The 23311-nt window shown below is 36.7% G+C and overlaps 1 protein-coding gene across 1 annotated transcript in view; it reads left to right on the top strand.

Moving 5' to 3' along the window:
* LOC147506519 (protein ILITYHIA-like) overlaps nucleotides 1-23311 on the top strand; it is a 36882-nt gene that overhangs the window by 5667 nt on the left and 7904 nt on the right. Inside the window, 33 exon segments of the mRNA XM_086558639.1 lie at nucleotides 5467-5586; nucleotides 5693-5752; nucleotides 7716-7841; nucleotides 7921-8020; nucleotides 8116-8285; nucleotides 10614-10916; nucleotides 11024-11059; nucleotides 11061-11141; nucleotides 11273-11374; nucleotides 11460-11609; nucleotides 13159-13323; nucleotides 13404-13580; nucleotides 15003-15125; nucleotides 15675-15755; nucleotides 15844-15960; nucleotides 16993-17165; nucleotides 18343-18420; nucleotides 18500-18647; nucleotides 19448-19570; nucleotides 19694-19750; nucleotides 19821-19931; nucleotides 20168-20359; nucleotides 20448-20621; nucleotides 21060-21170; nucleotides 21272-21341; nucleotides 21425-21503; nucleotides 21606-21708; nucleotides 21787-21957; nucleotides 22096-22218; nucleotides 22305-22418; nucleotides 22753-22859; nucleotides 22984-23035; nucleotides 23126-23232. Coding sequence (XP_086414765.1) covers nucleotides 5467-5586; nucleotides 5693-5752; nucleotides 7716-7841; nucleotides 7921-8020; nucleotides 8116-8285; nucleotides 10614-10916; nucleotides 11024-11059; nucleotides 11061-11141; nucleotides 11273-11374; nucleotides 11460-11609; nucleotides 13159-13323; nucleotides 13404-13580; nucleotides 15003-15125; nucleotides 15675-15755; nucleotides 15844-15960; nucleotides 16993-17165; nucleotides 18343-18420; nucleotides 18500-18647; nucleotides 19448-19570; nucleotides 19694-19750; nucleotides 19821-19931; nucleotides 20168-20359; nucleotides 20448-20621; nucleotides 21060-21170; nucleotides 21272-21341; nucleotides 21425-21503; nucleotides 21606-21708; nucleotides 21787-21957; nucleotides 22096-22218; nucleotides 22305-22418; nucleotides 22753-22859; nucleotides 22984-23035; nucleotides 23126-23232 — 4004 coding nt within the window.

Raw genomic sequence — 23311 nt, 5'->3', positions numbered from 1 at the left:
GGATGACTTAGGTATCAAGACCTGTTTTAATCCTTTAGGTATAGAATTTTGCTGGTGGGACATGTATCCCCTTGTCCAATCTTCATGTGCTTATAGTGTTGAGACTCTACACTGTAGATGAATATTACTCCATGGATGTCACTTTAAAATAATATGACATGCAAATAAGAAAGAATGGTTATGTTTTCTGATGAAGTTCTTGTTAATTTTGTCACTTCTGTAATTACTTATGATTAGTTCATAAACCACTTCTCTTTCGATTCTCTTTGTGAAGAGTTTTTGGTTGTTCTGCATTTTGTCGATGAAATTTGCCTCATTCGGAAATCCATGAGAGGTTCAAGATTGTAAAGGTTTCTGATTAATAACTTGGGAGTGGAATTCAAACTCCTTTTATTTTGATTAGGCATCATTCTTTAAGAAACAAAATTTAATAAATGTGTTGTTTGCTTTTAGTAAGTTGGAAACATTGGAAGACTCCGTAGAGTGTGACGGTACCAAAGTCTGATATGAAAAATCTTTTGTTGTGCTTCATAATTTGGTTTCAGAGCTCAAAATTTAGGTTTTGACGGATGGATTGTTTTGAGACCTCAAGTGAGCTTCTTTGGGGTTGCATTTAGTTTTTTCAAGAGAAACTTGTTCTAGAATTTTGTTTTTCTTCACTGAAGGATGTACAACGCATTAAAAGAAAATAACTTGGGCATTGTTAACTGTGTTTTATACAATTGAGGCTTACATCGCTTGAAGTAGGGTGTCTGTCTATGTGCTGGACCAGGCCCAAAGCTCGGCTGCTTTAGGTAAGATAATTTAGGATCTGGATCTTGAGTTTTAGGTTGTTGAAGGTGTGTCCCTGAAGACATCAGATCCAATGTTTTAGGGGATCGGTTTTGGAAGTAAAATGGTCCACTTTGCTAAGGGACCAGCCTGAAAACACATTGGTACAATGGCATACATGATACATCATGAAAAAAAAGACTACATGCTTTTATTTTTGATGAAGAAGATTTGACAATCATATGTGACTATTTTTTATTTTGTTATAGCTCAAATCAAATAGGAGGGTGTTTGACAATCATAGGACTTTGGAGCAAGTGTTTTCATCAAGCTTTTCATTATCCTTGATGTCAAAGAGGTCTTGTTTGACTTGGTCAATGGTAATCTTTGTTTCGGAGGTTGAAGTTTCAAGACTTTGTGTGCAATTGGAACTCCATTGTATCGAAAACATGTGCTGTGTTTTGTTACTATGAGTCTACGAGTTATTTGTTACCTTTGTACCATTCAAAGAGGAGGGATGGAAATAGATGAGTTGGTTAAGGGGTGCCAACCTAGTTGGGATGAGGCAGTAAAGTAAGAGACAAGATTAATTCCAGTTCACCATCAATCCTAAAACTCTCTACTCTAGGCTTTACACCGATCTGGGGCAATTGTCGATCTGGGGAACGATAAGTCTCCGGGACCGGATGGGTTCAATATGGAGTTTTTTCGGAAGTTTTGGGATATAGTGAGAGATGATGTCATGGAGACCGTTTGGGAGTTTTGGGAGACATCTTTTCTTTCGAATAGCATGAATAACACCTTCATCAAGCTCATCCCTAAAAAAAGAGGAGCTGAGGACATTAGTGATTTGCGTCCTATTAGCTTGGTTGGTAGTGTATATAAGATCATATCCAAGATGCTTTCGATGAGATTGAAATGGGTGATTTCTAACCTTATTGCGGAGGAGCAAGGGTCTTTTGTGAGTGGTCGTCAAATCCTTGATGTGGTGTTGGTCGCTAATGAGGCGATTGAGGATAGGAATGTTAGTGGGATACCAAGTCTGGTTTGAAAGATTGATCTTACCAAAGCTTATGACCATGTGAGTTGGGAGTTTTTGGACTATGTGATGAGACGTATGGGGTTTGGTTGGAAGTGGCGAAAATGGATTAGGTGATGTATCTCATCATGCTCCTTCTTGATCCTTATTAATGGGTCGCCAGCAGGTTTCTTTAGGAGTTCTAGAGGCATTAGATAGGGTGACCCCCTGTCTCCACCTCTTTATTTGGTAGTAGTGGAGGTTTTGGGTAGAATGATTAGTAGAGCTAATGAGCTCGGGTTTATCGAGGGCTTTAGGGTGGGCCAAGAATGAGTTCTCATCTCTCATTTGCAATATGCAGATGATATCGTGGTGTTCTTGCGTAGGGACCTCTCACAGTTTAGATTTCTTCGTGGGATTCTTTGTTGTTTTGAGGTGATCTCAGGGCTTAGAGTGAATATGGCTAAGAGTAAAGTGTATGGGGTGGTTGACATGAGCGATATTGATAGGATGGTTGGAGCCATTGGGTGCTCTGCTGGATCTTTACCCTCGAGGTATCTCGGGCTTCCTCTTGGTGCTCGATATAGGTCTGCTACTATGTGGGAACCTGTAGAGCAGAACCTCCGTCAGAAACTTGAAGGGTGACATGGGCGGTACCTATCGAGAGGGGTGAGAGTGATTTTGATTAAGAGTTCTCTTTCGAGCCTTTCGGTTTATGTTATGTCTCTTTTTAGGATGCCACAAAGTGCGGTCAAAAGGGTTGAAAGGATTATTAGGAATTTTTTATGGGATGACAAGGAGGAGAATCATAGGTATCATCTTGTTAACTGGAAGATTGTCTGTATGTCGAAGAAGAACGGGGGTCTGGGATTGCGAAGGATTTGTGAGTTTAATTCTGCCCATACAGATGGCTTTGGAGATTTGGGGAAGAAAGTGAGAGGCTTTGGAGGTGTGTGGTCAAATCTAGATTTGGTGAGTTCAATCTTGGGTGATATAGCAGGGGGAATTCTAGTCCCTACGGGTGTGGGGTTTGGAAGAGTATTCAGAGAGGTCTCGTGGAGTTTCAGAGAGAGATCACATATGTATTAGGTGACGGGGATAAAATTAGGTTTTGGGAGGATAGATGGGTAGTAGAGAGACCGTTATTCTTGTTTTTCCCGAGACTTTATGCCATTTTAGTTTTTAAAAATCGCATCATTTGTGATTTCATGTGTCTAAATAATGGTAATCTTGGGTGGGATTTGGGGATTCATGTTCACTTGACTGATCGGGATATTGCGAGCATTGCCACCCTCACGCTTATGCTAGAGGCGATTCCTGCTGTGAGACCGGATAGGGATCGTCGGCACTGGACTATAGAAAAGAATGGGAAATTCTCAGTCAAGTCTTTCTACTTTTCTCTGTGTTCTCATCTACCGGTTAACAACCGAGGGGTCATGATTCCAGACTTTCCTAGTTCTTTTATTTGGTCAGCAAAGATTCATTGTTTTGTTTCTTTTTTCATTTGGTGTGCGACTCATAATAAGATTTTGACCATAGACAATCTTATTAGGAGAAAGAAAATAATCATTAACTTTTGTCCCTTGTATATGGCTGATGGGGAGTCAGTGAGTCACACTCTCATTCATTGTCCTTTCTCTTGGGAGATATGAAGTTACTTTGTGGGCCACTCTGGGGTGTATTGGGTTGTTCCTCGGTCAGTGAAAGATCTGTTGAGCTCTTGGGTGCTTAATGTCTATTCCCCAAAGGATGTAGAGTGTGGAACATCCTACCTTTTACTATCATGTGGGCTTTGTGGCTGGAAAGGAATAGGAGACTTTGATGGATGTGTGATGACTAAGGAATAGGTGATTGTAGCAATCAAGGGATTCGTCTTTCTTTGGTCAAAGTTCTGGAAAGAGTGGACAGATACATCGTTCGGGGACCTTATGTTCAGTTGGGAGTCCTTGCTCGGCCATGCATGATTGCATCCCTTTGTTTGAATTTTCTCTAATAGTCGTAGTTTCTTTTTTCTAGTAGTGATTTTGTATGTCTTTTCCTTTGTTGTATCTGAGTGGGATAGCTCATCCTACGTATTTTGACTTTATGATTATATATACACATCACATCACATTTTACCGATAAAAAAAAAAAAAAAAATCCAGTTCAAAGTGTTTTTTTTTATTGTTAACATTTTATTCCCTAATCCCTTAATCAGGGAATTGAATCCAAAACCTTGGGCCCAATCTCCCAATTCTTGACCAGTAAGCCTCCAAACACCTCCAAAGTTACAAGACTAGAATATCCTAGTGGACCATATACTCTTGGAATTTCAGTCCTTTGATGGATGGAACCCTGACGCCGATCAATAAGAAGTGCTTTGACGTCTTGGATGACTTGGTGCATGTTTCTTTCTTCACAGTTGAAAACCTCCTCATCCTTTATTTTCGTATTGCCTATAGGATAGGCATTCGTATGTGTCCCACTAACCACGTACGTTTGGTTGGTGGGGATAGAAAATAAGTGTATTAGCCAGAGTCTGGAGATGGAATGAGAATCCCAATGCACACGAAAAGTGGATACTAATGTCTCCCAAATGTAAGCTGAGAAAAAAGATAAGAAATATGAGTTGGTGCTCGACATTTGCTTCTGCAATGTTGCATGAAGCCATGAAGGGCAGGGGTTTGGAATGTCCATGCTCTCATATTCAAAATATAAATTGTTTGAATCCTTTTGAAGTAGATTGCCCAACAAAATAATGCTACTTAAAAGGAAACACATTTCTTCATGATCTTCTTAGGAGGGATTCAGCAATAATTTTATTTTATTGGTGGACCTACTTAGTATCTTCCCTACTTGGCTGCTAGGAAGCACGGATACCGATACACGACACGGATATGACATGCGGACACGACATTTTTCAAAAATATAGAACACGGATATGTCATTGACACGTTTGAATAATATATAATTGAACATTTTTCACCAAATTCAAATTAAAATGGCAATTCTAGTTCATAAAATGACCAATTCAAACACATTAAATAGCAACTCACATGTATAACTTGGATTCACTTCATCTTTCTTATTTTGCATCTCTTTTTAACTTGGATTTTATTTCACTTGTTTTTTTTTTGTTGAAGTTTCAAAAAAATTTCTTGTGTGTGAGATTATTGTCCCCCGCGTGTCGGAAATTAAAAAATTAATTATAAAATCGGATACTCTAAATCGTGTATCCGACACATATCGGTCGCGTATCGGGGCGTATCCGTGTCGGACACGGATACTTCACCCTTAGGTATGTATTGGTGCTTCATAGCTTGGCTGATATAATAGTTGTCCTAAGTTCCATCATTTTCAATGCAAACGTAAGAGTCATTCACCCATAAAATGGCTGCATCTTCTTGTCAGCTGTTGCTCATGCCACAAATTAATTTTGGATGGAATACATCATACAATAGGTCATGACGAATTGACGAGTTCCCTCTAGCCTCACATCATGGAACCTTTGTACTTTTAGTCTGTTGATGTCTATTGTTTTTTCCTCTCCTTTTATCTGTATTTATAATTTTTTATTTACATGTATTAGTGATTCTTATTTACATACACTGCTTATTTTTCTCTTAAGCTGAATAATTCAATTTGTAGGATGAATTTCCAGATATTGACCTTGCTTCTTGTCATGGATCTCCTCACAGGATCTACTAGGACCAATGGGGTTAATGAGTCCTAACCCTGTGGAGCAAAGTGCTGCTTTAAAGTCTTTATCAACTCTGATGTCTATATTTCCCAAAGACACTTATGTTGAGGTTGAGAAGGTCAGCTGCTTAGGTTTTACTTGATTTAGACCTCTGATTTACTTTTTTCTTGATCCAATGATGTACTGCATTGTGCTTACTGTCATTTCTCTGTTTGTCTGGCCAGTACATGACCAAGCTTCCCGACCTTCTTCTACATAATGCACTTTCAGAAAATGAAGTCAAGGTCAAATTTCTAGCTTATTGCTACATTTTCTACTGCTTTTTTATTTAGGAAGTTGCTTTTGCCTTCTATTAATTTTATTTATACCTATCTTTTTACCAGTTAAACTGTATGATTTAGGAATAGGCTGTTTGATTTCTTTCTTCAAAAGTAACATAATATGGAAAATATATTCGTCATTTTTAAGTATCTCACTAGAAGGTGTGAATTTAATTTTGTATGGGGAGTGGTCTTTTAAATTCATTGATGCACTACATGGGCTGGTATTAGTTTATAATTAACGGAATATGGATCACTACATTGTTAACTACTCGTTTGTTCGAGATAAGAGTAATAAATCTTTTGGTGAGGACATATTCACATGCACGGAGGGTCTTTCTTTGAGAGCTAAGTGGCTAGAGGACCTATTCCCTAGGCAATAGTGTGGGGGATTTGGTTGGAACGCAATTGGAGAGTGTTTTGAGAACAAGGAAAAGGATATGCACTAGATTTTGGTGGATATTAAGGAACTATTGTATAATTGGTCAAGAAACGTGCCCATCTTTAGGGAGTTGAGTTATCTTGATTTTATTTGTAGTTGGGATGCACTAGTGATGTAATTTTGTTTTTGGGAGTCTTGGGGGATGTCGTTAGCTACTCTTAAATTCTCGCTAAGGGCTAGCTATCTTATTTGTAATTCTCTTATTATTATCGGGAATGAAATTTAATTCTTACAGATAAAAAAAAAGAGTAATAAATCTTTTTCCTTATGAAAATTGTTGGATCCTGCATTTTAGTAATTTTATCAAGTGGTAGCCAAGGAAGGAGTAAGAGCAGTAGATGCTTGAGGCGAATGAGTGGTTCCTATATCCCTATAAAAACGTTTTGAATTTTTTTATTCCGTGTAGAGTTGCTATCATCTCTTGGGCAGTGTGTTTGGGTAGGACTCAAACAATTGATATTTGAATTGAAGTGTTGTGAATTACGATAATGCTTGACCACTCTGCACGTTGGTGGAGGAAAGTGTGGATCGTATCTTCCTCACATGTCCATCCGCTATTCGTGTCTAGGAGCTATTTCTTTAAAATATCTTTCAACATGGAATGAGGATAAGGAGGGTAGAGAGAGCGAGGTGACCGCTGCTGGAGGAGGCTGAAAGCTGTAATGTTCCACCTTGGTGGTGGTACTTACTATTTTATTTTGTTATTGTTTTTGGCTACGGGGGGAGGGGGAGGGGGGGGGGTTGGGGTTGGATTGGAATGTTGGGGTGGGGTACATGGGTGTACTGGGGTCGGTTTTCCGTCCATGAGCAAGTTCTTGGTGTTGATGTAATTGCTAAATTAAATCTGTATATTATATTTTACTGATTAAAAAAAAAACGTGAATAGCACCTATAAAAATCGATGTATTGGTAAAGGATAGCATGATGCTACCTCTTTTTACGAAAATTAAATGGATCGTGGAGCATCTCCATAATACCCTTATATGGGTACTTTGGAATGAAAGGTAATTGATAGTGTTTGAACAAAAAGAAAATGAGTGTCATCAAAGTCGTGGGGAGATAATCGACATGCTATTTGATTGGCATGTGCTTGTCCTATGTTACAAGGGTGTAAGACTCAAAGATATCACATGTGTAATTGGGATACAATTGTAACATAAGAGCTTGAATCGTTAACTTTGGTATATTAATATTGTGTTTGATTGCCTCGGCTGATGCTCTGGTTGATGTCTGCTACCTTTTAGACCACGAAAATTGATGAAGTCTAGTGTGCGTTTAAACATAAAAAGACCTTTTATAGTTAGTGTTATTTGTTCACCTATCTCAATCTGCCCATTTAACTCTCAATCATATGTAACTTATTTTAGTTATACAATTTAACAAAAAATATTTCAGAAGCATTTTGTTTACAAGGTTCAGAATAGTTAATTACATTTTAAAGCTCATGAAGTGGTTTTGTTTATGAAATCCTATTTCTGTCTCCAGATTTTTTATACTCCAGAAGGAGTATTGTCCAGTGAGCAAGGCATTTATGTTGCAGAGTCTGGTACCATTCAAAATACAAAACTTGCAAAGGGGCGTTTTCGGGCTTATGATGACCAAAATGGCCAGGTATTTCGTGTTCTTTCTTCTTCGTTTGTGATGTTTTATTAACCTATTATTCTTATATGGGATCTTTTTCTGTTTGTAGGATAATGGCAGACCTAATCATTCTGTCCAGAGAGAACCAGCTAAAAGAGAATCTACTGGTGTGGGGAAGAAAGATATGGGAAAGGGGTCAAAGAAAGTTGGCAAGTTATTCTTAATACTGCTTCTGGTTCATAAATATGCTCTCTTCTTGTTCTGTATGATGATATGTGTTTTTTGATTTATTGAATGTGTTAAGATAAGGGTAAGACTGCGAAGGAAGAGGCACGTGAGATTCTTCTGAGGGAAGAAGCTGCAACGCGTGAGAAAGTTAGAGGTATCCAGAAGAACATGAGTTTGATGCTGCAATGTATTGGAGAACTAGCTATATCTAATCCAGTGTTCTCTCATAGTCAATTGCCGTCCCTGGTTCGCACATCAACTTTTTGTGTATTTAATTGTTTTTGTATTAGTATATTGACTTTAATAGCACTTATCTTGATATATTTTTATTCCTCCAAATGCATTCTAAATGCTGCTGTACACTACTATATCAATTATGACTGGGGTTCACATGATATTGGAAATCTGATCATCTCATATTTACTATTTTGTTAATTATTCTTTGCTGTTACTTTTTTTAGTTTTCCGTAAAGCCTTTGATTCGAAGAAGATGATGATGTTGTACGTAAGTAATCGTTCAATGTTGTTATTTCCTTGGAATAGTGTGAGCATAAAAAAAAAAAGGAAAGAAATAAGATGAAAAAGAGACTGGAAAAATCAAGAAAAAAAAGTAACATTATGCCATACTAATGAAATATAGCACAAAGAGAATGTAGTGAGGCTTAAGGTTTTACCTTTTTGCGGACTCGTTGCACTCTCTTAAGGTTTTACCTTTTTGCAGATTCGTTGCACTCTATGCATGAAAGCCTGAAAATAAGCCTATATGCATATCCAAATAGATAGGCAAATAACAATATAGCATAATAGTAGAATACTAACACGCAAATACTTAAGTACTTTACTAATCAAATAAGTTTCAAGTGTAGACATGGTCACTAAACAGTAGACAATCACTGACTCACGCTTAGGCACATAAAGTCGTAGACATGGGACATTTTAGTCTTTAAAGAACTCATTAGGGGTTAAGCTGTCAAAACTGTTGAAAAATGGAAAACAAGTAGAAAAAAAATGGTTTAGCTGGGGTAAAACCCGACTTCCAGTGAGGCTGAACCTTACTAAGCCTCAAAGCACACACCTCACACCATTGAGGCTGTAGCCTCACAATACACATGTATACATTATTAAATTTGTAAGGCTTAAGCCTCAACGTGTTTTTTTTCCAAAACATTGGTTTTATCACCAACTCAGATATTTTAGAAACTAGACGTTAAATAGCCTTGTCAGCTATTTCCAACTTAATTTCTCTGAAATAGGTAAAATAAGCTATGCAATATCTCTCGTCCTTTTCCTCGCCTTCTGGTCAGTCTAGAGTTCATCCATGTGACACCAAATGTGGGCAAAAGTTTTGGGTTGCAGAAGAAACATGATCGGGGTTATTCAAATGTGATTCCTTACTCGGCCAAGCATTATCGAAGTTTCTAGTTCTTTGTTTTTACTTTTATTCTCCTTGTATTTGCCCTTGTCGTATTTCAGTGGGATACCTCATCCCGCATTGCTGATATTGTGATTATATAGATAGTCACATTCTACCGATAAAAGAAAGGAAAAGAAATGAAAAGAAAAAAAAAAATGCCATTCGCTAGAATATGCATAACAGGTCCACATCATAATGTTAGAACTTGTCAACATCACTACTTGTTGGAAAGTAGTTTGATTTATAATACAGAAAATACACAATGAATATCAGGTGATGACTGGTTAGTATAGGAAAGTCAGAAATCTGTCAGTGCTAGGCAGGTGACCAGGTGTCACCTGAACAACTATTTGTGAAGTACTTGGGTTGCAAGAACTTTTTTACCATAAGAGGTTGTAACGATCTTTCTCCTTTAGTTGAAGATGATTAAAAACTTTTACTGAACCTTAATTTCGTCAGTATTCTAAATAATTGTTATGGAGCTCCAGAATGACTCCAGCTGTGTGTTTGGATCTTTAAGTATGATTTTGTTTTGAAGATTGCATTATGTCTTTGGAGAAAGTGGAATCTGTAATGGAATAACTATTTATGTAGACATTGAAGGTGCGCTAGGGTGAGCTTGATATGTCTATTAGTTGTGTTACCCATGTTGTCACGTTGATTACTGTTTTTTTTTTTTTTTGTACCTGACGTAACAGTTCCGATGTCCCCTTTTGCCAAATTTTCGCAGTTGTTTTTTTAGTTCAAAGATGTGATCCGATTGTTGACTCAGCTTTTATTGGTCACGATTATGTCTTTCTTAATCTTTACATTCACCCATTTTCAGTTCTTAATCAGTTTTTATTTGTTTTTTGTTACGTCAAGACTTTTATTTCTATCATTTGATAAGCTTGTTTTCCTTACCATGTAATGTTGTTACATCAAAATGCCCTTTTCTTTCTATTTTCTTATGGCTATCGTTATTTTCTGACCATAGTTTCACTTACCATTATTCTGATCATGAAACACCTCTTTAAACTTTCTACATTATTCTAATGTTATTTCTATATTATAGTGTCTATTTGCCCTTATTGCAATCCTGATTTCATTGAGGTCATTATGCTTTCTGTTTGAATAAGTTCCCGTTGTATTGTCATTTGAGGTACTTTTGTGTTTTACAGGTTAAGTATGTTGATCCTTTTCTGCGGTCAGCTATAGTGAGTGATGTAGCATTTGAGACAATGCTGAAGCTTGCAGGATGTCTTGCTCCTCCTCTATGTAAATGGGCTCCTGAGGTTGCTGCTGCTTTACGTATTATTTCTAGTGAAGAAGTACTTGTTGTATGGGAGCTATCTCCGTTAGTTGGGGAGGGAGGGTCCCCAGAAACACAATCACGTGGTCTTTTTGAGCGAATAATTTCAGGGTTGTCAGTATCTTGTAAATCGGGACCTCTTCCAGTGGATTCCTTTGTATTTGTATTTCCGGTACTTCTCCTGTCCATCCTTGAGTTTCTTTTTATACTTGCTTGTTGCTATTACTTTATTTGATGGAGTCCATCTAACTTTGTTTTAAAAAAAAAAACAAAAAACAGATATTGGAACAGATATTGTTGTCAGCAAAGAAAACAAGGCTTCCACGATGCTGTACTTCGCATACTATCTTTGCACTTGGACCCTATTTTGCCACTTCCCAGGCTTCGGATGCTATCAGTTATACCCTCAAACCCTTAGTTTTGGAGTTCTCTGTTACGTTGTGCAAATCCCATCTAGATTTATGTACCATTTATATATGTATATATATATATATATATATATATATATTTCCTTTCGTGTGTTTTCAGGTTCTTTACCATGTTCTTGGGGTAGTTCCATCTTATCAAGCATCAGTTGCTCCAATGCTAAATGAATTATGTTTAGGGCTGCAACCAAATGAACTTGCAACTGTAAGTCTCGTCACATTCTCTCTGAAGAATTTTGGACGGTTTTGTCCACAATCCATACCTATTTTCTGACCTTCATCTTGAACAGGCTCTGAGTGGAGTATATGCTAAGGATGTTCATGTGAGGCTTACCTGCTTAAATGCTATAAAGTGCATTCCTGCTGTATCTGGACGCTCTCTTCCTCAACATGTAGAGGTTGCAACAAGCATTTGGATTTCTCTTCATGATTCAGAGAAGGTATGGCATTCTTGTTAATAGTTTAATGAAATGTTTTTTATCATTATTGTTGTTATTATTAGTGCATTATTTCTTAAAAACAGAAAGCTATACGTTTGTCACTATCCAGCCATTATTCATAATCATTGTCACCAAATTCGGCGTTTTTTTGAAAAAAAACGTGTTTAAAACCCGAGATATTGGCAAGGCGTCTGGTTCCAGTTTAAAACCCGGGTTTTTTTAAAAAACGCGTTTTAAACTTAAAAACCGTTTAAAACCCGAGATTTTGAAAATCTCCCGTTTAAAACTTTTTATTTTATTTTATTTATTTTATTTTATTTTATTTTTAATCTAAAAGAAAATGCGAGAAGAAAAAGGGATTTTGGAGTTTACCTTTTTGAAGAGTGGGCTAACGATTGACTATTGAGACAGTTCTATTTTGCTTTGGACTATTAATAATTGGAAATTTTAAAATTATTAACTTATTTGTAGTACTTGATTATGCCATTATGGTTGGTAATTAGTAGAATCTTATTTAGAGTCGTGTTTTGGAATTGAATCTAAAACTTCTAGTATTTGGATGAGTAATTATAATTTGATACTTTCATGTATTTGAATTTTCTTTCATTTGTATTATTATTATTATTTTTATTTTATGTGCCTATTTTTTTTTTCCACTCTTATAAAAAATCAAACTCCTTATCTATTATATTCTTTATCATCGGTTTTTACCGTTTTTTTTACGTATTATACGTTTTAAACCCGTTTTTTATGGCCTACGTTTTTTTTACACTTTTTCTTTTTTTTTCCCGATACATTCCGTTTAAAACATGAACTAAGTTTTTTTTCAGGTACACCGTTTTACACCCATACCCCGTACCGTACTTGGTGACAATGTTCATAATTGTAGTCTGTTGTGCTCCTTATTGGCTTTTGATTAATTTTCCTTTGAGTTTGGGCTGATGGTGTTGCATGTGTTCTGACATGTGACATATAGAAGTACTACAATCCTGGGAACATATGACACATACAATATTCTTGAATTGTTCCATGTGGATTTGAACTAGGATGTTATGATTTGCAACCACAGCCGCTCACCCTCTTCTTTAAAGAGACTGTTACTGATATCTTAAGTGTTCACCTCTAGAAGACCGATTCGATGTTCAATTTGTGTCACTCCTTCGGAGTATGGGTCAAAATTGAAGTAGCCAAGATATAATCTTAAATCGAAATTTTCATCAATTCAGATTCATGAGATCCGTGTAACAGAGAATTTATAATGTCGAAACACTTAATTTATACCACCATCGGGATCGGCCTAAATTTAATCTCAGTGAGACTTTCAGATATTGCTAAAAGAATTTCCTGTTATAAATAACAGCATGCTGATGTGAGTGAGTGTTCTGTATTACTCGCAACTTATCAGATTTTTTTTACACAAGTAACTGTGTGACTTGCAGAAAATTATATTTGGCATAGGGAATGTCAAATAAGGGGGTGTGGGGAAAATTATATTTGGCAGTATCATGGTTATTATCACTTGTTCATCTTAATATTTATTTCTGTTCAGTCTGTAGCGGAAGCAGCAGAGGATGTATGGGATCGTTATGGGTATGATTTTGGGACTGACTATTCGGGACTTCTTCTTGCACTTTCCCATATCAACTATAATGTCCGTTTAGCAGCTGCAGAGGCTATAGCAACTGCTTTGGACGAAAATCAAGATACTATACAGGTTGGTGTCAGGAGTTCAACTTTTCATTGTTATTTAAAGCAGTTATTGTGATGGTTCTCATCATTTTGTGATATGTGCAGGAAACTCTAGCAACTCTGTTCTCTTTATATATACGTGATGCTGCCTCTGAAGGAGATATTGTCGATTCTCGATGGCTTGGAAGACAAGGGATAGCGTTGGCATTGCATTCTTCAGCTGATGTATTAAGAGCGAAGGATCTTCCTGTTGTCATGACGTTCCTCATATCACGAGCTTTGGTGAGTAATATGGCTTCCCTGCCTAAATGAAAAGTTGTTGGTTGTTGTTGTAGTTGGAGTTTACTCATTTGTAAATTTTAGTGGTTTGGTGATAGAGTGGTTACATTATGCAACAGGAAGAATTGCGTAGACAGCAAAAAATTGGAGTCATCTTTTTTTTCTTCTAATTTCTCAAAGATACTATACATAAAATATTGTGGAGGCGTTCAAATACATTGAGAAAAATTCCCATGGGAAGCCCACTGTCAGATACAATGTTTATAAAATATGAGTGTGTATGGGAATTTTTCTCCAACCTCAAGAGTACTTTCGATGGGGAAAAGTACGTATGGAGGCAATAGAGAAATATTCCCGTGTATGCTTGTAATCTTATCAATTTTCTACTGAAAAGTTGTTTTCCATTGGAAAAATTCCCATGTGAAAACAGGCACTCTTAATGGTTTTTTTTGTTAATGATTTTTAATATATAGTTTATTATATATATCTAAACAAGGATACAATAGGAAGGAATATCCTACATCACAGAAACATAAGAAGAAAAAGGAAAACATAAAACAAAAAGGCAAGTCCAATCACAAACGCCTGAAATGGTATGTCTCGTGTCTCACTATGCACCTTCAACCAGAAAAATAGAAGTGCTTTGATGGCCAGCATAACTATTTCCATAGATGTTTGATAAGGTCCCCATAAAATGTTTGATAAGGCCTGCGTAGAATCTGTTTGACACTAGTAAACTGTGTTAATTGGATCCGGATTCGTGAAATTAGCTCTAAGTGCTGTTTGGTTAGAAGTAAATATTGTAAATTCATCTTCTTGTTTTTGATCGGTAATGTGATGTGTATGTATGTTATCATATGGTCAAACTTCGTAGGTTGAGAAATCCCACTTAGATACAACAAAGGGAAAGACAAATACAAGAGGAAAACAAGAGAAAGCTGCACTAAGAAAAACTAAAACAAAAAACTGTGATCATGCGTGGCCGAGCAAGGAACCCTATCTAAACATAATGTCCCAGAACAATGTATCTGTCCACTCCTCTCAAAACTTCGACTATAGGAAGACGAATTCCTTGATTTTAACTATGACTGTTAAAAAACTCAACATTTTTAAAACAACTTTTGACAACGGTAGACTTCCAAAATGAACTGAAAATCTGTGGCGTTCATCTCTAGTGGTGAGATCATATTAGCATAATATCAGCCCTTGGTTCATCTTGTAATTGTATAAACTGCTGTAGAAAAAGTGTTGGATACTGAGTTTGAGACATGTTTGTTATGCATTGACAAATGAGAATGAGAAATATACTTACGACATATCATTCTCATTACGGAGTGTGTGGTAATGATTTGAATATTGAATGTCCTCATCTACGTAAAGTGTCAGCGTCAACTCACTATTAGTTGGTTATATCTGGTGTTGCAGGCTGACCCTAATTCAGATGTTCGAGGAAGAATGATTAATGCTGGTATTATAATCATTGATAAGCATGGAAAAGATAATGTGTCTTTGTTATTCCCGATATTTGAAAATTATTTGAATAAAAAGGTACGCTTTTCTATCCTTTGTTTTGAGTATTACTTTATTTTGGATTATAAAACCGTAAGATTTACTGAGAAGCGATAAGTAAGGAGACTAGAAAGCATGAGTGGAGGTTTCTTTGTTTAAAAATATTAACGATATGAAAAGACTCCCCTGTATAACTATCTATGATATACTGTTCAAATCTCAATCCACCGTGCTACCCCGAGGAAATCATCGGACACATTTGTTGGCAGTTGACCAAGTCATGTTTTTCACAGATGGATCAGAATGAAAGAAATACTCATCCCACACATGCAAGCCTCTTTTTGTCAACTTTGTTGTCGGTAGGGAACTAGGGATCATGAACTTGTCAGTTTATGTTGAACAGTCACCGGTCTACCTTGAAGCTTACATAGACTGAAGTACGTGAAAAAGCTATCCATGATAATATTAGTGAAAAAGGACACCACAATCCAGAGAGGATAATTATTCTTGTTGTTTCTTTGTGTGATATTGTCACACACTCACACTGTTAAGTTGATATTATTTTGTTTTTTGTTTTGATATCTACAGGCTTCTGATGAAGAACAGTATGATTTAGTTCGCGAAGGGGTTGTGATATTCACAGGAGCTCTGGCCAAGCATTTAGCAAAGGTGGAACTATAATTTGTGTGCTATTTAATATGGAAAATTGGCTGGCTGCATATTAAACATTTGCATTAATGTGTGTTTCGTGGAACAGGATGATCCTAAAGTGCATGCAGTTGTAGAGAAGTTGCTGGATGTACTAAGCACTCCATCAGAGGCAGTTCAACGGGCAGTCTCAACTTGCTTATCTCCGTTGATGCAATCAAAGAAGGTATGTTGGCGTTCTCGTTATAGTAATAAAAATATCCGTACTTTGCTTGTTACCTTATTCCTGTTAGAAAGATTTTGAGTAGTGTATTGCGATTTGTGTTTTCCCATATTGCGATTTGATATATATATAGCCCCACATATGGGGAGGGATAGAGGCATATTCTTATGCACACATTATAGCCACATTTTTCACATACAAATGAATTAAGGTATGATTTTTTGTGGAGATGATCTCCCCACCATGAAGATCATTTTCACAAAAAATTATAATATTTGGATATGTCTAACCATGTAAAAATTAGTGTTCATTTTTGAGTTTTTAATCTAACGTTCTAAAATTTTTGTGAGCATGTTCTAAGGTTAGATTTCTTTGAATGAGCTGAATTTTTGTGAGCATGTTCTCCATTGTGGGGAGATTTATATATATATTGTTTTTTGATAAACATGGTACATGTTGAAAATATAAACTTTAACTTACATCTAAGTCACATTGACAAGGACACAGGTGTCGGTGTCCAACACGGGACACAACTAATTAAAAATAAAAGTATTGCTACTCTTTAGTTACACAACTAATTCTTGGGCTCAAGATCTTACAAAGCGCCTCCTTAAGAATAAATAATTATGATAGTGGTATATCATGGAGTTGTAACTATGTTAATAGATTATTTTCGCATTCTTTCAGGGTATAGGAGAAATTCTAGTTTGAAATTGTATACACAACATGTTCCGTATGATTGTGTGTCTGACACAGATAAATGCATTTGTCCATGTTCCTAAGACTTACATTTTAACTTAAACATCACACAGCTTAAAAGACATGTGATATAATATGAAGTTTTAATTGCATGTATATTTTCTTCCCCACATGCTTTGTTTCGGTCCTGGTTATGTATATCCATCCCTTTCAGCTTCTTCATTTCTCTATGGCAGAAACTGTTGAAATTGAGGATGTGACAGTATAGGGATTTTTTTTTGTTTTTGTTTTCAAAGCTTCTGATCTTATTGTTTGTGTTTGATATTTCTTGGGTAGGATGATGCTCAGGAGCTTGTTTCTAGGCTGTTAAATCAGTTGATGCATAGTGATAAGTATGGGGAACGCCGCGGGGCAGCTTTTGGACTTGCTGGTGTAGTAAAAGGATATAGAATTTCTTCCTTGAAGAAAAATGGTATTATAACTGCTCTGCGAGCTGGTCTGGAGGACAGGTTTGTTCTTTAGAATTGTTAACTAGTAGCCTTATGGTTTAAGGTTGTGTTATTGGCCGATGAATACTACTGCTTGTTTCTATGTAGTACTACTTTGATAATGAATCTTGTAATTAAATTATGTTTCTATTGTTAAATTAGAGAAGAAGAAAGAAAGACATAAAGACGGAAAAGAAGAGGGGAAAGGGAACACGACCTTAATTAATTCCGCCCTCTCTCTAACACACACACACACACACACACACAGATTTTGCTATACTCCTGAAGTGTATAATGAATAGTCATATGTTTTCCTTATTTTATTTTTTGGAAAATTATAACCTAAGATTGTAATTAAAAAAAAAGTGTGACTTGGCCGCCAAGTGGTTGCCACTTCTAAGTGCTTGCTAGTTGCCACTTATAAGTATATGTAAATCATGCTTTCCAACTTAGACTTTTGGTACTTATAAGTAGCAAAGCAAAATATACCAAATTGAGGGGTCTACCACTTATAAGTAGCTGAAAAACAAATCCCCACAAAAAGTTATCCCTACTTACAAGTTACAAAAAATGGCATGCTACTTATAAGTACTAAAAGCAATCACCAGAATTGGTTGTTACATTGACACGGACACGTGTGTCCGTATCTGACATGTATACGATGTGTCTGACACGCTTAAATATAAAAAACTGAGGTAACATGGACACGCGGATACTTATCCGACACGGATTACTTTTAAAATATGGCGTCTCCATGTAACATTGATAATTGTTTGCAATTTTCAATGAAAGTTTGAAATTCTGTCACAGATGGCATATTTGGGGAAACCTTTGCCCAAAATCGTCATTTTGAAATATATTGGTATCAAACGGGATTGCTCATTGCTGTATATTATAACATAGATAATTGTTTGCACTTCTCAATGAAAGTTTGAAATTCTGTCACAGTTCACATATCTGGGAAAACCTTTAATCATCATTTTGAAATATATTGTTATCAAACGGGATTGCTCATTGCTGTATACAAAAGTTTTAGCACTCTTTTCACTGTATACAAAAAGTTTGGTTGTGATATATGGCTTTCTTGTTTGGTAATTGTCTCTGTTGCTGGTGATGTAGAAACGTGGAGTTTTAGTCTTAGGAAAGCTGATTCTTTGATCTAGCTCCCTAAATAAAATATCTTATTTAAATGTTACAGGAACTCTGCAAAAGCTCGTGAAGGAGCATTACTGGCATTTGAGTGCCTCTGTGAGAAGCTTGGACGTCTGTTTGAACCGTATGTAGGGAGCTCTTATGTGCATGATTATATGTTCCTACAGACAGGTTTTACACATGCTTTTTGTTTTTTGATTCAGGTATGTAATTCAGATGTTGCCATTACTTTTGGTTTCTTTCTCCGATCAAGTTGTTGCTGTTCGAGAAGCTGCGGAATGTGCAGCTCGTGCAATGATGTCCCAACTAAGTGGTCAGGGAGTCAAGCTTGTCCTTCCTTCGCTTCTCAAGGTGCTTATCTTTCGATATGTCCACTTTTTATTATTATTGGTTACTTGGATTAGGTTGTTTACCATTTGAATTTTTGTTAGAATTATACTTCGTCTTGTTTATCAGTATCTTGTGCTGTTTCTTTTTCCTGGTCTCTTTTTCTTTTATGATTTTTATGAACTACTTTTGAAAGAGCTGACCTAGGAAGCGACATGTCAATTCTATGTGGCCCTCTATTTTTCTTATCCGTTTCCGTGGTTGTGCTCTCCTGGATGGTTTAAAGACTGTTTTTACAATGAGAATCAAATCACTGACTTCTTTTTTGGTGAATTTATACATAGGATTGGTCCACATGGATAATGTCATCGAATAAAAAACCATGTCTGCAAAAGGTCACATAGGATTCCCTTCCCATCTTACTATTCATGTGATCTTGAAAGAGCGGCATGCGATCAAAATCTTATATGAGAATATGAGATCAAATGTGGAAAAATTAGATCGTAAAATGAGATATCCGTCTACAATATGGAAAAGAGGAACAACGGAAAAAAGTAAGATGTGACATATCCATTGGCAGAAAACATAGCGCGCCAAGGGAAAACAGTTTTCTCGAAAGGGATTCCTTCCCAAGTCCTGCAACTGATTAAGATTAATCATTTTATCTGGCCAATATTGACTTTATTGGTTTAGTTTTGTGTAGGATGATTACACATTGCACTTTCGCATCTTGTACAGAAAAATGATTTGCTACTGATAGGTGGTAGAAAATTATGTGCATATTCAAGCATTGAAGGTAACATTCAAATTTTATGGTGGCCCAGGGGCTGGAGGACAAAGCGTGGCGAACAAAGCAAAGTAGTGTACAGTTACTTGGAGCTATGGCTTATTGTGCTCCTCAACAATTGTCTCAGTGCCTCCCTCGCATTGTGCCTAAACTCACTGAGGTGTGTCTCTAACTTAAAATCCCCATCCCCTCCCCCCCCCCCAAACACACACACACACTTTTTATCTTTCCCTCTTCTAAATCTCTGATCTTTATATCTGATGATCAACCTCCCATGGTACAGGTGTTAACGGATACACATCCAAAGGTCCAGTCAGCTGGCCAGATGGCCCTTCAACAGGTATGTTGAAAACTATGAATTTCTTTTGTGCTTTGTGCATAGCAGTAAGCCTTCTTTTTGCTCCTTTTAGGTTGGAAGCGTAATAAAGAATCCGGAAATATCAGCGCTTGTTCCTACCCTACTGACAGCTCTTACAGATCCAAATGAATATACCAAACATTCTCTTGATATTCTCCTTCAAGTAAGATTTGCCTCCATAAATTGCATATATAAACTGCCTTTTATTTTATTGATAAGTTTGTTAGAGAATACACTATAATTCTGTTCCAAGAGGCCCAGAACTATAATCCAAATGCATAAGTTTCATTACGCCCATCGCCACTTGTGGTCTGACATCTTATAGGCTTTAGGGCAAGGAGCTAATATTGGTTATACCTGTCTTCCTCAACCCTGAAAGTGCATATTTTTTTATTGCAGACAACATTTATTAATTCAATCGATGCACCTTCTTTGGCATTGCTGGTACCCATAGTTCACAGGGGATTAAGAGAAAGAAGTGCTGACACTAAAAAGAAGGCAGCCCAGATAGTTGGAAATATGTGCTCATTAGTGACAGAACCTAAGGACATGATTCCTTACATTGGAATGCTCCTTCCTGAAGTAAAAAAGGTATCTACAATTGATGTCATTATGCAGTCATCTGATATCATTGGGTGTTGCATATATTTCTAATACTATCATTATCGCTGGCAAACAGGTTCTTGCAGATCCTATTCCAGAAGTTAGATCAGTTGCTGCCCGTGCTCTTGGATCTCTTATCAAAGGAATGGGCGAAGAACAGTTCCCAGATCTTGTCTCATGGTTGCTTGATACACTTAAATCTGAAAATAGCAATGTTGAACGCTCTGGGGCTGCTCAAGGATTGAGTGAGGTTAGAATTTCTACCATCTTATATCTTTTATCACATTGTTCGCTCTTTAGAAAATATTGTTGCCTGAATGCCAAACCTGATCTCAATAAGTTTGGTAAATGTGTGTATTCCTTCGGGTAATTGCTCTTTTAGAAAATATAGTGTCGCTTTGTAAAAATCTATGTTACAAGGACACGCCATATTTTAAAACATATTTTAAAAATAATTTGTGTCGGATACGTATCCCATGTCCGTGTCGGACACACGGACACATTGTATGTATATTGCCTGAAAATTTGTTATTTCACCGTGTCACACTTCATAACCATGTTGGATACAGGCACATGTAACACTGTCAATGTAACTTAAGTAAAAATTGCTGTGATACATACTGTCCTTCAATTTTAGTTGCTTTAGTTTTCTGCTGAGGTACACTGACTGTTAGAAATTTGTCTTAAGGTTTTAGCTGCCCTTGGTAAGGAGTATTTTGAGAATGTACTACCAGATATTATTCGCAACTGTTCTCATCAAAGGGCATCTGTACGGGATGGGTATTTAACACTTTTCAAGGTAACAATTCACCAATTTACTTTTAAAAATTGTTATCCATATTTCAATGGTTTTGTTCCCATGAAATATCTAACATTCTTGTAATGAAAACTTGTATGTAGTACTTTCCAAGGTCATTAGGCATCAGCTTCCAAAATTATTTGCCACAAGTGCTCCCTGCCATTTTGGATGGTATGTGCAGTTCCTCTGCTTTGTACTTGTGTGTACTCAGCTGTCATCCCATGCTTTACATACTTGTAATAATATTTTTACAGGTCTTGCTGATGAGAATGAATCAGTGCGTGATGCTGCACTCAGTGCTGGGCATGTTTTAGTGGAGCATTATGCAACAACGTCTGTGAATCATAGATTCCTGTCCTCTGTTGTTTTCTTATAAAATATCATCTTGCGGGTTGATACTGATAAATTCCTGTTTGTATTTTCTGTTTCAATTAGATCTCTACCGCTACTCCTTCCAGCTGTTGAAGATGGTATTTTCAATGATAACTGGCGTATTCGACAAAGTTCTGTTGAACTTTTGGGTGATCTGCTGTTCAAGGTAGGTCTTATTCAAATGTGTCTCAAATTTATTTGGTTTTGTTTCTAAATTACTTTCTGGTATTTGTGAGTTGTCCAGGTTGCTGGAACTTCTGGAAAAGCAATTCTTGAAGGTGGCAGTGATGATGAAGGTGCAAGTACTGAAGCGCAGGGGCGTGCTATCATTGAGGTACTGGGGAGGGATAAGCGTAATGAAGTCCTTGCTGCAGTCTATATGGTTCGGACTGATGTCAGCTTATCAGTACGGCAGGTATTACATTGTTATTCTGTTTGTTGCTATCTATACATTTACTTCACAAGCATTTTTGTTCGTAAAACACTACTCATGGATTAAATTATCAGTACTGCTAAAGATGATCTTTTTACTTATTCTACTACACTTTTTCAGGCTGCCATACATGTGTGGAAGACTGTTGTAGCAAATACTCCAAAGACTCTAAAGGAGATAATGCCAGTTTTAATGAACACTCTGATTAGTTCTCTTGCCTCATCATCTCCTGAAAGGCGGCAGGTAAGCATGTTTTTATTCTATTTTGTAGCTCTGAAATGGGTACTTATTGTGTTTTAAGCATTACTAAATTTTCAAATAATTTCTAGGTGGCTGGAAGAGCTCTAGGTGAGCTTGTCCGGAAGCTCGGAGAAAGAGTCCTTCCGTTGATTATTCCCATTTTGTCAAAAGGGCTAAAAGACGCAAATACTGGAAGAAGACAAGTGAGATCTTTTATCCATGAAAGAGTATATTGTGAATTCTATTACATTGCTCTGATAATGTTGCGTAAGCACGAGTAATTTTGAATATAAGCTAATAAATGATGCAGAATGGATTAGTAGTTGCATAGATTCTGATGGCATGATGTTTTTTCAATTAGCTAGTCTTATCAAATTGGTGCTGTTTTCACTTGCTGTTTTAACTATTCCCGTTTTCATAAGTAGAGATATGCTATTTGATTCATTCAAAAAAAGAACTGCTAATGTGGGTTGTGGTACGTATCGATATATGCATAACCCCATCTATTCTCCATATTCACCAATGATCTGGTGGCAGGGTGTATGCATTGGTCTAAGTGAAGTGATGGCTAGTGCTGGAAAGAATCAGCTATTGACTTTTATGGACCAGCTGATCCCAACAATTCGGACTGCCCTTTGTGATAGGTTTGTTTTTTCCTTATATTTTGCACGAGGTTTCTGTTTCTCCTCCCCTTCACCTATTTGAATTCAATTATTCAAGTCTTAATTTCTTTCTATGAAATATTATGTACGTGATTTTTTGTTTCAGCACGCCGGAAGTTCGCGAGTCTGCTGCTCTCGCATTCAGTACTCTTTACAAGGTGCCTATCTGTTTTAGTATTTTTTGAAGGTGTCTTTTTATCTTCCAACATGGGTATACATAAGTAAAGTAATTAATTTCGTTTATGCAGAGTGCAGGGATGCAAGCTATTGATGAAATTGTTCCAACACTTCTTCATGCTCTGGAAGACAGTGAAACCTCTGATACAGCGCTTGACGGACTCAAGCAAATATTAAGGTATGCCACATGTGCCATCATAATATACAAACATAGTGATTTACTTGTTGTGGCTAAAGTTCTTCCATTATCAACTCTA

This window comes from Coptis chinensis, chromosome 4 (genome assembly GCF_015680905.1).
Source record: "Coptis chinensis isolate HL-2020 chromosome 4, ASM1568090v1, whole genome shotgun sequence".
Lineage (NCBI taxonomy): Eukaryota > Viridiplantae > Streptophyta > Magnoliopsida > Ranunculales > Ranunculaceae > Coptis > Coptis chinensis.
Note: the sequence above shows the minus strand (reverse complement) of the source record. Positions and strands in the feature narration are given on the sequence as shown.